The sequence below is a fragment of the Ranitomeya variabilis genome, chromosome 2, assembly GCF_051348905.1.
Source record: "Ranitomeya variabilis isolate aRanVar5 chromosome 2, aRanVar5.hap1, whole genome shotgun sequence".
NCBI lineage: Eukaryota > Metazoa > Chordata > Amphibia > Anura > Dendrobatidae > Ranitomeya > Ranitomeya variabilis.
The window spans coordinates 222,184,304-222,198,863 of record NC_135233.1 but is presented as its reverse complement, the minus strand read 5'-3'; the positions used below and the strand labels follow the sequence as shown (position 1 = coordinate 222,198,863).

General features: G+C 46.0%; 1 protein-coding gene across 2 annotated transcripts in view; it reads left to right on the top strand.

The window, feature by feature from the left end:
* TMEM268 (transmembrane protein 268) overlaps nucleotides 1–14,560 on the top strand; it is a 106,580-nt gene that overhangs the window by 38,398 nt on the left and 53,622 nt on the right. For both annotated transcript variants that reach the window (XM_077283708.1, XM_077283709.1), the window contains exon 7: nucleotides 9,027–9,098. In XM_077283708.1, the coding sequence (XP_077139823.1) occupies nucleotides 9,027–9,098 (72 nt within the window). The remainder of the gene's footprint in view (nucleotides 1–9,026; nucleotides 9,099–14,560) is intronic.

The following is a 14,560-nucleotide window of genomic DNA, read 5'->3' as shown; positions in this document are numbered from 1 at the left end:
TGGGAGGCTTCTTATAGCCTCACTGTGGGGTCATTCCTCGTCACTAATACTCTGACCCTTGGCCGAGTGTGTGTGACCCTGTTGTGCCTGTGTCTGTGCTTTGTGACTGTGCTATTTTATGCTTGTCTGGTTCTGATCTGGTTCTGTCCCCATTAAGAGTTCTGCCTGTCCCTCCTGTACTGCGCTGCTATCTCCATGTATGACTCCTTGCTTACTTTCTGACTATTCTCTGATCGCCCCTCCAGTACCGCGCCGCCCGCTCGGTGTATGACCCCCGCTTGTCCGACCTGAGTTCCCATCTCCTTTACTTCAGGGTCCCTGTAGAATCCTGCACTCATCTCCAGCAGCAGGACACTAAGCCCCGCCCCCTGTGGTCACATGATCGCATGTCCTTCTGTTTTCTGCCATCCTCAGCACGCTGCTCAGGTCCCGTCTGCCTGAGCTTTCCCTGCGGTATCGGACCACAGGCTCTCCCGCAGTGTGGGTGAGTCGCCCTGCTCAGCCGTGGCAGTGCGCCAGTGCTGACAGGATCCTGATAGGGCCGCTAACCAGGTAACCTTGATTACAACTGGGTGATGCACCCTAATAGTGGAGGAGAACCTCAGCAGATGTCCGCACTGTTACTGAAGATAATCTCTATATAAAGACCAACATGGATATTACCGCCATATGGTCAGTGGTAGATGCCAGTCCTACAGAACATATAAGAGATCACAGCACAGATAATGACTAGTGATGAGTGAGTATACTCGTTGCTCGGGTTTTCCTGAGCACGCTCAGGTGGCCTCCGAGTATTTATAAATGCTCAGAGATTTAGTTTTCATCGAGGCAGCTGAATGATTTACAGCTGTTAGCCAGGCTAAGTACATGTGGGGATTGCCTAGTTGCTATGGAATCCCCACATGTAATCAAGCTGGCTAGTAGCTGTAAATCATTCAGCTGCCGCGATGAAAACTAAATCTCCGATCACTAAAAAATACTCGGAGGTCACTTGAGCGTGCTCGGGAAAACCCAAGCAACGAGTATACTCGCTCATCACTAATAATGACTTACCGCTGACTTCCTTTCTGATGGAATCGTTCACTTTTCCCGACTTTTCCATCTGGCCCAGACCGACATGAAAACTTCTTCCAGCAATGACTCACCTGCAGAGAATACAACAAAGACACATTTCACTTCTCACATTCCAGCCCCATCACCATCTATTCCCAACCTGCACAAACTCCTCATCCTGCTGATATCCTAATGCTGAGCCACTGCTGCCGTATGTGTCCCTATTACTGCCCGTTACCCCAATACTGAGCCGCTGCTGCCGTACGTGTCCCTATTACTGCCCCTGTTACCCCAATACTGAGCCGCTGCTGCCGTATGTGTCCCTATTACTGCCCCTGATACCCCAATACTGAGCCGCTGCTGCCGTATGTGTCCCTATTACTGCCCGTTACCCCAATACTGAGCCTCTGCTGCCGTATGTGTCCCTATTACTGCACCTGATACCCCAATACTGAGCCGCTGCTGCCGTATGTGTCCCTATTACTGCCCGTTACCCCAATACTGAGCCGCTACTGCCGTATGTGTCCCTATTACTGCACCTGATACCCCAATACTGAGCCACTGCTGCCGTATGTGTTTCTATTACTGCACTTGATACCCCGATACTGAGCCGCTGCTGCCGTATGTGTCCCTATTACTGCCCCTGATACCCCAATACTGAGCCGCTGCTGCCGTATCTGTCCCTATTACTGCACTTGATACCCCAATACTGAGCCTCTGCTGCCATATGTGTCCCTATTACTGCACCTGATACCCCAATACTGAGCCGCTGCCGCCATGTGTGACCCTATTACTCCACCTGCTACCCCAATACTGAGCCACTGCTGCCGTATGTGACCCTATTACTGCACCTGATACCCCAATACTGAGCCGCTGCTGCCATATGTGTCCCTATTACTGCACCTGATACCCCAATACTGAGCTGCTGCTGCCGTATGTGTCCCTATTACTGCCCGTTACCCCAATACTGAGCCGCTGCTGCCGTATGTGTTTCTATTACTGCACCTGATACCCCGATACTGAGCCGCTGCTGCCGTATGTGTCCCTATTACTGCCCCTGATACCCCAATACTGAGCCGCTGCTGCCGTATCTGTCCCTATTACTGCACTTGATACCCCAATACTGAGCCTCTGCTGCCATATGTGTCCCTATTACTGCACCTGATACCCCAATACTGAGCCGCTGCCGCCGTGTGTGACCCTATTACTCCACCTGCTACCCCAATACTGAGCCACTGCTGCCGTATGTGACCCTATTACTGCACCTGATACCCCAATACTGAGCCGCTGCTGCCATATGTGTCCCTATTACTGCACCTGCTGTGTGATTCTCTGTGCCTTCTAAATTCTAAAGCACCCCTCTATAATATAGTAATGCCGCGTGCAAGTGCCCTAGAAATCAGTTCTCATATTTTGCCCCCTAGAAAGTAATATTGCCCTGTGTGCCCCTTTGATAGTCACAGTAACCTAAGTTCCCCTATAACAATAAGTGCCCACTTTACATTTAATAATGTCCCGAGTCTCCCCCCCTGTACAGCTCCCCAATACACAGTATGATGCTCTCTCATACACAGTATAATGCCCCCTCACTGTATAGTACCACCCACACACTATACTGACTCCTTAGTAGCCCCCAAACTGTTTGAAGGCTCCAACAATGTATAATGACCCCCACACTGTAATCTCCATACAGTATGATGGCCCCCTAGATAGCCTCCATATACAGTAGCATAATGCACCGAATAGTCCACAATATAGTATAATGTACTCCCCATAGGCAGACTCTATAGCATAAGGCAGCCCCCATAGGCAGACTCTATTGCATAAGGCAGCCCCCATAGGCAGACTCTATAGCATAAGGCAGCCCCCATTGGCAGACACTGTAATAAGGCAGCACCCCTATAGGCATACCCTGTAATAAGGCAGCCCCCATAGTCAGACCCTGTAATAAGGTAGCCCCCATAGTCAGACCCTGTAATAAGGAAGCCCCCATAGTCAGACTCTGTAATAAGGCGGCAGACCCTGTAATAAGGCGGCACCCCCATAGGTAGACCCTGTAATAAGACAGCACCCATAAAAAAATAGATAAATACTCACTTCTCTTCTTCCTGGTTCCTGCGCTGCAGTGCTCCCGCTGATCTCCGGACCGCGGGCGCCGGGCAGTGACGTCATCGCGCCCGCTGTCAGTGTCGGCGACGTATATATATATATATATATGTGTGTGTGTATATACACAGGTGCTACTCACAAAATTAGAATATCATCAAAAACCTAATTTATTTCAGTTCTTCAATACAAAAAGTAAAACTCATATTATATAGAGTCAATACAAACAGAGTGATCTATTTCAAGTGTTTATTTCTGTTAATGTTGATGATTATGGCGTACAGCCATTTCACTTTTTGTACTGAAGAACTGAAATAAATTAACTTTTTGATGATATTCTAATTTTGTGAGAAGCACCTGTGTATACACACACACACACACACACACACACACACACACACACACACACACACACACACACACACACACACACACACATATATATATATACTAGATGGTAGTCCGATTCTAACGCATCGGGTATTCTAGAATATGTATGTAGTTTATTTATGAAGATTTTAGAATAATACATTGAATACACAGGATTCGGCCGGCCACGTAGTATATAGCACAGCCACGTAGTATATAACAGCCCACGTAGTAAATAGCATAGCCACGTAGTATATTGCACAGCCACGTAGTATATAGCACAGCCACGTAGTATATAGCACAGCCCACGGAGTATATAGCACAGCCCACGGAGTATATAGCACAGCCCACGGAGTATATAGCACAGCCACGTAGTATATAACACAGCCCACGGAGTATATAGCACAGCCACTTAGTATATAGCACAGCCCACATAGCATATAACACAGCCACGTAGTTTATAACAGCCCATATAGCATATAACACTGCTCACGTGGTATATAACAGCCCACACACGCAGTATATAACAGCCCACGTAGTGTATAACACAGCCCATGTAGTGTATAACACAGGCCACGTAGTGTATAACACAGGCCACGTAGTGTATAACACAGGCCACGTAGTGTATAACACAGCCCACGTTGTGTATTACACAGGCCACGTAGTGTATAACACAGGCCACGTAGTGTATAACACAGCCCACGTAGTATATTGCACAGCCCACGTAGTATATTGCACAGCCCACGCAGTATATTGCACAGCCCACGTAGTACATTGCACAGCCCACGTAGTACATTGCACAGCCGACGTAGTATATTGCACAGCCCACGCAGTATATAGCGCAGCCCACATAGTATATTGCACAGCCCATGCAGTACATTGCACAGCCCACGTAGTACATTGCACAGCCCACGTAGTATATTGCACAGCCCACGTAGTATATTGCACAGCCGACGTAGTATATTGCACAGCCCACGCAGTATATAGCAATGTGGGCATCATATCCCTGTTAAAAAAAAGAATTAAAATAAAAAATAGTTTTTTTTTAACTCAAATAAATTTTTATTAAGAATAACATTACAATTGACATGTTACATTCTTGTTTTCAGTACAAAGATTTCCCCCCAAACGAACCCCGCAATCCCAACTTATCCCGCCCCCCCAATAAGACAGCCCACCTTGTTTAATAGCTCCACACTCAAATCTATAGGATGACTATCCCCTCAGTTAGGACCATAGGCCACGTGTTATGTTTTCACCAATTCAAGGTCTTGATTCACCCGTTCTCTATAATGAACCTATCCCATGGCAAGCCACGGAGACCACAGCTTATCGAACATTTAAATTTTCCATCTTTTCTGATAAAACCCCTTTTCCAGTGTCAGGCCCTGCTTCACATATTGGAGGAATTCTCTTCTTGAAGGCGGCTCGTCCTTAATCCAATTTTGCGCTATTACCTTCCGGGCCATATACAGCAATCTGGCAATAGCTGTCTTCAGGTTGTTATCCACTCCAATCTCATCCACGCACCCCAACAAGCACACCATCGGGTCCCTTGGCACCATGCATCTGTATGCTCCTTCCACACGACTCAAAACTACCAACCAAAAAGCAGCCAGTCTCGGACACGTCCACATCATATGATATATATCAGCATCTGTAGATTTACACCTCGGGCAACTCAGAATCATCACGCAAGCCTGCCTTATATAACACCTTCGGAGATTTGTAAACTCTGTGTATTACATAAAGCTGTGACAGCCTATACGGTTCGCTCAGAGACAGCCGTGGAACCCACTCCAGCACCCACTCCCAAGTTTCATTCTCCATTGGGCCCAGGTCCCTCTCCCACTTAGCTCTCGCCAGTATTGGAAACCTTAGCAGGAAAGTGTGCAGCAAGTCTTTATAAAGAGTGGAAATAACCCCCCCAGTAGTCCCTTCACCACACACATACTCTAACACTATATCCCTTTGAATTCTGATGCCTCCGTCCCTATTCTGAGCTCCAAATGCATGTCTCATCCGCAAATATTGATTTTCCCCCGCAGGCCCGAGATCAAATTCCACCTGCAATTGGGAAAAGGATTTCAACTCCCTCTGCTCAATTATCTGATAGACATATTGAATCCCCTTGGCCTGCCATTCTGGTATTACCCCCATTGCCACAAACTCCTTTAAATTATTATTATGCCATAACGGGGAGAATCTGGTCAGACCCGTAATCCCACGAATATGTTTTATTCTACCCCACAGCTTACATATCAATAACATAGTCGGATACAATTTCCCCAAAGCCCCCAGGGATCCATCCTCCAGACATTGTATTGCTGGCCTTCTTTTTGTCACCTTTTCCATTAATTGCTGTACCGCCCCGGACTACCCTTCATGCGCCCAGCCCTTTAAGTGCTGACTCTGGGCTGCAAGAAAATATACTTCAGGGTTAGGCAATGCCAAGCCCCCATCTTCTTTGGGTCGCTGAAGTGTCGCCAGTCTGATACGTGGATGTTGTCTCCCCCATACCAGATTCCTGAACAGGGAGTTAATCTGCCGAAATTTCCCGCGCGGTATCCAAACTGGCGCATTATGAAGAACATACAGAATCTTCGGCATCAAAATCATTTTGATAAGATTCACCCTGCCCACCACAGATAAATGCGGCTTAATCCAAGCATCCACTTTTGCCTTAAGAACACCTAAGATCGGAGTCAGATTCCTATGTGTGTAATCCGTAAACGGCATAGAAACCCATATCCCAACATATTTAAATTGACTTACCACCTTCAGTCGCCCATCCTTCAGCAGCTCACTCCCCTCCTCCCCTACGTCATCCACTTTAAACAAAATAGACTTACTCCAGTTTATCGTCAAAATAAAAAATAGTTATATACTCACCTTCCATTGGCCCCGGATCCAGGCGAAGCGGTTACCGACGCTCCTCGCGCGCTCCAGTCCCAAGAGTGCATTGCGGTCTCGCGAGATGATGACGTAGCGGTCTCGCGAGACCGCTACGTCATCATCTCGCGAGACCGCAATGCATGGAGCGGTCACTGGAGCGTCGCGAGGAGCGGGAAAGGCCGGTTCTGGATCCGAGGGGCCAACGGACGGTGAGTATATAACGATTTTTTATTTTTTTTATTATTTTTAACATTAGATCTTTTAACTATTGATGCCGCATAGGCAGCATCAATAGTAAAAAGTTGGTCACACAGGGTTAATAGCGGTAACGGAGTGCGTTACCCGCGGCATAACGCGGTCCGTTACCGCTGCCATTAACCCTGTGTGAGCGCTGACTGGAGGGGATTATGGAGCGGGCACTGACTGCGGGGAGGAAGGAGCGGCCATTTTGCCGCCGGACTGTGCCCGTCGCTGATTGGTCGTGGCCGTTTTGCCGCGACCAATCAGCGACTTGAATTTCCATGACAGACAGGCTGCGACCAATGAATATCCGTGACAGACAGACAGACAGACGGAAGGACAGACAGAAAGACGGAAGTGACCCTTAAACAATTATATAGTAGATATATATATATATATATATATCTCCAATAATTACTTCCTTCGCTGTATATATATCTATTCCTCTGGCAAACAAGGCTTAATACTCGGTGGCAAAACCCTTGTTGGCAAGCACAGCAGTCAGTGTTTTGTAGTTGATGATGAGGTTTGCGCACATGTCAGGAGGAATTTTGGCCACTCCTCTTTGCAGATCATCTCTAAATCATTAAGATTTTGATTCTCAATAAGTTTTCTATGGGATTAAGGTCTGGAGGCTGGCTAGGCCACTCCATGACCTTAATGTGCTTCTTTTTGAGCCACTCCTTTGTTGCCTTGGCTGCATGTTTTGGGTCATTGTCTTGCTGGAAGATCCAGGAACGACCCATTTTTAATGTCCTAGCGGAGGGAAGGAGGTTGTCATTCAGGATTTTGTGGTACCCATCCATTCTCCCATTGATGCGGTGAAGTAGTCCTGTGTCCTTAGCAGAAAAACACTTCCGAAACATAATGCTTCCACCTCCATGCTTGACAGTGGGGACAGTGTTTTTTGGGTCATAGGCAGCATTTCTCTTCCTCCAAACACAGCGAGGTGAGTTAATGCCAAAGATTTCAATTTTTTTTTTTCACCTGACCACAGCACCTTCTCCCAATCACTCACAGAATCATCCAGGTGTTCATTGGCAAACTTCAGACAGGCCTGCACATGTGCCTTCTTCAGCAGGGGGACCTTGCGGGCACTGCAGGATTTTAAACCTTTACGTTGTAATGTGTTACCAATGATTTTCTTGGTGACTGTGGTCCCAGCTGCCTTGAGATCATTAACAAGTTCCCCCTGTGTAGTTTTAGGCTGATCTCTCACCTTCCTCATGATCAAGGATACCCCACGAGGTGAGATTTTGCATGGTGCACCAGATTGATGTTGATTGACAGTCATTTTGTATTTCTTCCATTTACTTACTATTGTACCAACAGTTGTATCCTCACCCAGCGTCTTACTTATGGTTTTGTAGCCCATCCCAGCTTTGTGCAAGTCTATGATCTTGTCCCTGACATCCTTATAAAACTTTTTGGTCTTGCCCATGTTGTAGAGGTTAGAGTCTGACTAATTAATTGAGTCTTTAATGCAGGTAACGAGTTGATTAGGAGCGTCTGACTGGTCTGTAGGAGCCAGAACTCTTAATGGTTGGTAGGGGATCAAATACTTATTTCTCACTGCAAAATGCAAATAAATATATATAATTTATACAGTGTGATTTTCTGGATTTTATTTTATATATTCTATCTCTCAATGTTAACATTATCCTACCATTAAAATTATAGACTGTTCATGTCTTTGTCAGTGGGCAAACTTACAAAATCAGCAAGGGATCAAATACTTATTTCCTTCACTGTATATATACAGTACATATCTATATAGACATAGATAAATGTATATAAATATATACACACACAGAAACAATACGTACATATATATATATTTATATATATATATATATCTATATATATAATTGTCTAAGGGTTTTTCCGTCTGTCTGTCTGTCTGTCTGTCTTTCTGTCTGTCTGTCTGTCTGTCTGTCTGTCTGTCCTGGAAATCCCGCGTCTCTGATTGGTCGAGGCCGCCAGACCGAATTCTGGAAACATCATTGTTCATATACTACGGGGACATGAATATTCTAGAATACCCGATGCGTTAGAATCGGGCCACAGTCTAGTATATATATAATGTATATACACAAATTAATTCAGTTCGATTAGAATAAAGAATGCAAGATGTGCAGTATATACATATTTATTAATGATATGCACTAGTCTGGAGGATATGTTTGCTTTTCACAATCGCTAAACAACACTTGGCAAAATAAATTACTTTTGTAGGATTTGTAGCCTGCTCATATCATAAAGTAAATGGCATGAGCTGAGATCCTGGTTTTCAATTCATGCATGAATTATTCCATTCATTTAACTGACATGAAATAAAATATTTCCTTTACGTTGCTGCCCAGCTCTGCTTCATATACTTCCATCTGTGGGGCTGTCACCGGAAACTCTCCCAGCACTTGGCCAACATGAGTGGGGTAAGAAGGGGAATGAATCATCCTAAAATGACCAATTATTTATTTATTTATTGTGGTTTATGGTAAATTGAAGTTTTATTCAGTTTTTACAAAGTAAAACCAATCCAGCAACATAGTAAAACTGAAATACACTGCTCAAAAAAATAAAGGGAACACTAAAATACCACATCCTAGATATCACTGAATAAAATATTCCTGTTGTAAATCTTTATTCATTACATAGTGGAAAGGGTTGAGAACAATAAAACATAAAAATTATCAATGTATATCAAAATTAATATCTCGCGGAGGCCTGGATTTGGAACGATACTTAAAATCAAAGTGGAAAATCAAATTACAGGCTGATCCAACTTCAGTGGAAATGCCTCAAAACAAGGAAATTATACTCAGTAGTGTGAATGAACCTGCTTTCATCTGTGAAGAGCAAAGGGCGCCAGTGGCGAATTTGCCAATCCTGGTGTTCTGTGGCAAATTCCAAGCGTCCTGCACGGTGTTGTGCTGTGAGCACAACCCCCATCTGTGAACGTCGGGCACTCAGACCATCCTCATGGAGTCGGATTCTAACCATTTGTGCAGACACATGCACATTTTTGGCCTGCTGGACGTCATTTTGCAGGGCTCTGGCAGTGTTCCTCCTTGCACAAAGTCTGAGGCAGCGGTCCTGCTGCTGGGTTGTTGCCCTCCTAGGGCTCCCTCCACGTCTCCTGGCGTACTGGCCTGTCTCCTGATAGCGCCACCAGCCTCTGGACACTACGCTGACAGACACAGCAAACCTTCTTGCCACAGCTCGTATTGATGTGCCATCCTAGATGAGCTGCACTACCTGAGCCACTTGTGTGGGTTGTAGAGTCCGTCTCATGCTACCATGAGTGTGAAAGCACAACCAACATTCAAAAGTGACCAAAACATCATCCAGAAAGCATTGGTACTGAGATGTGGTCTGTGGTCCCCACCTGCAGAACCACTCCTTTATTCAGTGTGTCTTGATAATTGCCAATAATTTCCACCTCTTGTCTATTCCATTTGCAGAGCAGCATGTGAAATTGATTGTCAATCAGTGTTACTTCCTAAGTGGACAGTTTGATTTACTTGGATTTATATTCTGTTGTTTAAGTGTTCCCTTTATTTTTTTGAGCAGTGTACATTATACATGAAACAGTCATGCAGGTATTCGGTATCACAGTTGTATGCATTCAGTAACGTGAAGGTTTTTTTGTGGTGTATTGTATTATGTAAAAAGTTATAATTTTTTTATATCACAATCTGTATTTAAATGATAAATGTGCACATATTATTATAAGAAATAGATATATATACACAATATTATATTCATCAATCCTGCACTGTCCACCATTTTGGACTCTCAATGTTTTTTACAGGATAATTAGAAGTCTCATTATCATCAAAGACGGGGTTACAATGGCAGGTCACAATGTGACAGTTGACCCTGCCCCTCCTCTCTTCATGATGGTCTTAGCGCACACTCATTAGATGCGTCAATACAAAAGATCGGGTCTGACTCCTCTGTTGCTCCTAATGTACATGTGTCATGTCGGACGCTGTTCAGACTAGGTCATCCGACAGACAGCGGTATATTACCTCTTCACTGGGTGGAGAGCGAAGGTATCAGCCTAGGGTTATTACAGGAGTTAGGGTGAGGTTCGAGGCCTGGACATGCACACAATCAGTGTAAACTCCAGGTAGAGGGTCAGTCAGGATTTCCCTAGTCTGAGGGAAACTGCAGGGGCCCGGGTATTTAGCTTTCGCTCACCTAGTTTCCCCGTAACATTATAATCGGCCCAAAAAAAAAAAAAAGGGGTTTCTTTTTTTTTGTCTTGTCATGGATCCCATGACTTCCATAACCCGCCAGTTGGAGGCGCTGTCCCTACAGGTCACTGAGTTGAGGGGGGCAGTGCAGCAACAGGGACTAGCAGTAGCTAATGTGCAGGCTGGAGCGACAGGAAGAGTTGCTGAGCCTAAATTTCCTTTGCCTGAAAGATTTACTGGGGAACGCAGTAAATTTGTTTCTTTTCGTGAAGCTTGCAAACTATATTTCCGCATGCGCCCGATCTCCTCGGGTAATGAGGCTCAGCAGGTGGGTCTGGTGTTGTCTTTGTTAAGCGGGGATCCCCAAGCGTGGGCGTTTTCTTTGCCATCTGATTCTGTTGCATTTGACTCTGTGGAGAGTTTTTTTTCTTCTCTTGGGACAGTCTACAATGAACCTGACAGAATGGCTCTAGCAGAATCTAAGATACGCACTATTCGCCAGGGGGAGCGAGTTGCAGAGGATTACTGTTCTGAATTTCGTCGCTGGGCGATCGATACACAGTGGAATGATCCAGCATTGCGGAGTCAGTTTATACAGGGGATTTCTGGAAGGGTTAAAAAAGCCCTTCTGATGTACGAGACTCGTGCGTCTCTAGATTCCGCCATGAGTCTGGTTGTCCGCATAGATCGTCGTTTGCGTCAGGGGGAGCATGAGACGCCGCCTGTGGGAGAAGGTTTAGGTTCACGTGAGGTTGCTGCAGGTGAGCCCACGGAACCTATGCAAATCACAGGGGTGTCACATGTCAAGCGTCAAGCCCCTGAGCTCAGGAAGCAGGGAGCCTGTTTTTACTGTGGTAAAACTGGTCATTTTATTAACATCTGTCCTCTGCTGTCTAAGAAAAACGCAACGGCGGAAAACTGCTAGGCTCAGAGGGTGTGGAGGAGTCCAATCTGAGCTTATGTATATCCTCCATGGTGGTTTCTCAATGCATGCTCCCTGCTAAGGTTTTTATCGCTGGCAGTGAGCTGCCAATTACTGTTTTTGTGGATAGTGGTTCAGCCACAAATCTGATTGATGAGGAGTTTGCGCGCACAGCAGGTTTTAGGATTGAAAAACTGTCTCATCCTATCCACGTGGTCACCATCAATGCTGCTCCTCTCTCTCAACTGAATTTGTGGCTGAGGTGAAACTCCACATAGGAGTTCTACATTCCGAGCGGGTTACATGTAAGGTGCTCAGGAATCTTCCTGCTCAGGTGGTTTTGGGTTTTCCTTGGTTGTCTATGCACAACCCGGTAATTAACTGGAAAACTCAGGACATAATTCAGGGGAGCGAGTTCTGCCAGGAGAATTGCCTGGCCACATGTGTGGCTGCGGTGACTTCAAGCGTTCCGGAGTCACTTCTGGATTTTGTGGATGTGTTCTCTAAGAAGGGTTGTTCAGAGTTGCCGCCACATCGTTCTTATGACTGTTCTATCAGGTTTAAACCAGGGGCCAAATTGCCTAAAGCAAGGATGTTTAACATCTCCGGTCCGGAGAGACAAGCGTTAAAAAATTACATTGCTGAAAGCTTGAGCAAAGGGCACATGAGGCCGTCATCCTCGCCGGTGGCAGCAGGGTTCTTCTTCGTGAAGAAGAAAGATGGCGGATTACGCCCGTGTTTGGATTTCAGGGAGTTGAACCAGATTACGGTTCGTGATCCATACCCTATGCCTCTGATACCAGATTTGTTCAACCAGGTGGCAGGTGCTAAGTGGTTTACCAAGCTTGACCTCAGAGGGGCGTACAACCTCATAAGAGTCCGTCAGGGTGATGAGTGGAAGACAGCTTTTAATACCCCTGAGGGTCATTTTGAAAATTTGGTGATGCCGTTTGGGTTGACTAACGCACCTGCAGTGTTCCAACATTTCATCAATGATGCGTTCTCGCATGTTTTGGGGAAATTCGTTATCGTGTATCTAGATGACATTCTCATATATTCTTGCGACCGTGATGCTCATTTAGATCATGTCAGGCAGGTGTTACAGCTTCTCAGAGAGAATAAGCTGTATGCTAAACTTGAGAAATGTGTATTTTCTGTTCAAGAGTTGCCTTTCTTGGGTTATATTGTGTCTGCTTCTGGGTTTAAAATGGACGCCGCTAAGGTGCGGGCGGTGCTGCATTGGGAACGTCCTGATAACCTGAAAGCACTTCAGCGGTTCCTTGGGTTTTCTAATTACTATAGAAAATTTATCAAGGATTTTTCCATCATTGCTAAACCGCTAACTGACATGACTAAAAAGGGTACCAATTTCTCCGTTTGGCCTGAGGCTGCTGTGCGCGCATTTGAATTTCTTAAGAACAGTTTTGTTTCAGCCCCCATTCTTGTGCAGCCAGACGTATCTAAACCCTTTGTTGTGGAAGTCGATGCGTCTGAGGTTGGTGTGGGGGCAGTACTATCTCAAGGCTCATCTTTGAGTGGTTTACGTCCGTGCGCCTATTTCTCCAAGAAACTGTCGTCCGCCGAACGTACCTACGATATCGGCAACAGGGAGTTGTTGGCAATTAAGTTGGCCTTTGAGGAATGGCGACACTTCTTGGAGGGTCGGTACATCAGGTTACTGTTATTACCGATCATAAGAATTTGCTGTATTTGGAGTCAGCCAAGCGTCTGTCCCCCAGGCAGGCTCGCTGGGCATTGTTTTTCACGCGGTTCAATTTTGTGGTCACCTACAGACCGGGGTCTAAAAACACTAAGACTTATGCTCTGTCCAGGTGTTTTCCGGGGGGAGAACCTCGGGAGGATCCAGTACCCATCCTCGAAAAGGGTGTTGGGGTTTCGGCTCTCACTACCGAGGTTGAGGCTGAGATTGCCGAGGCTCAGGAGGAGGTACCATCTGAGCTTCCCGTCAACAAATCTTTTGTACCGCTTCATCTCCGCCTGAAGGTTTTGGCGGAGCATCATGATGCTGTCCTGGCTGGCCACCCAGGGGTTAGAGGTACCTTGGAGTTGGTGTCACGTCGGTTTTGGTGGCCCAAGATCCGACAGGACGTGGTCTCATACGTGTCAGCTTGTACCACGTGCGCTAGGGCTAAGACGCCTCGCTCCCATCCTGTTGGCACACTACTTCCTCTTGAGGTACCTAGTAAGCCTTGGACGGAAATCTCCATGGATTTCATCACTGATTTGCCCTCATCAGCTGGGAACACGGTCATCTTGGTGATTGTTGATCGTTTTTCTAAAATGTCACACTTTGTGTCTTTGCCTTCGTTGCCTAACGCTAAGACTCTGGCTCAGGTATTTGTGCAGGAGGTGGTCAGACTTCATGGGGTTCCATCTGACATCGTGTCTGATAGGGGGTCTCAGTTTGTGGCAAAATTTTGGAGAGCATTTTGCGCACGTCTGGGGATCAAGGTATCTCATTCTTCGGCGTTTCATCCTCAGTCAAATGGTCAGACTGAACGTATGAACCAAAATTTGGAACAGTACTTAACGCTGTTTTGTCTCTGATAACCAGGAGGAGTGGTCTACCTTTCTTCCTTTGGCTGACTTTGCCATCAATAATCACCGCCAGGAGTCGTCTGGGGAGTCTCCGTTTTTTTGTGTTTACGGGCTACATCCTCAATTTTGTACCTTGAGTCAGAGGGGCTCTTCCGGCGTTCTGGAGGAGGACCAGTTGGGGACACAATTGTCATCAGTCTGGAGGAGAGTTAAG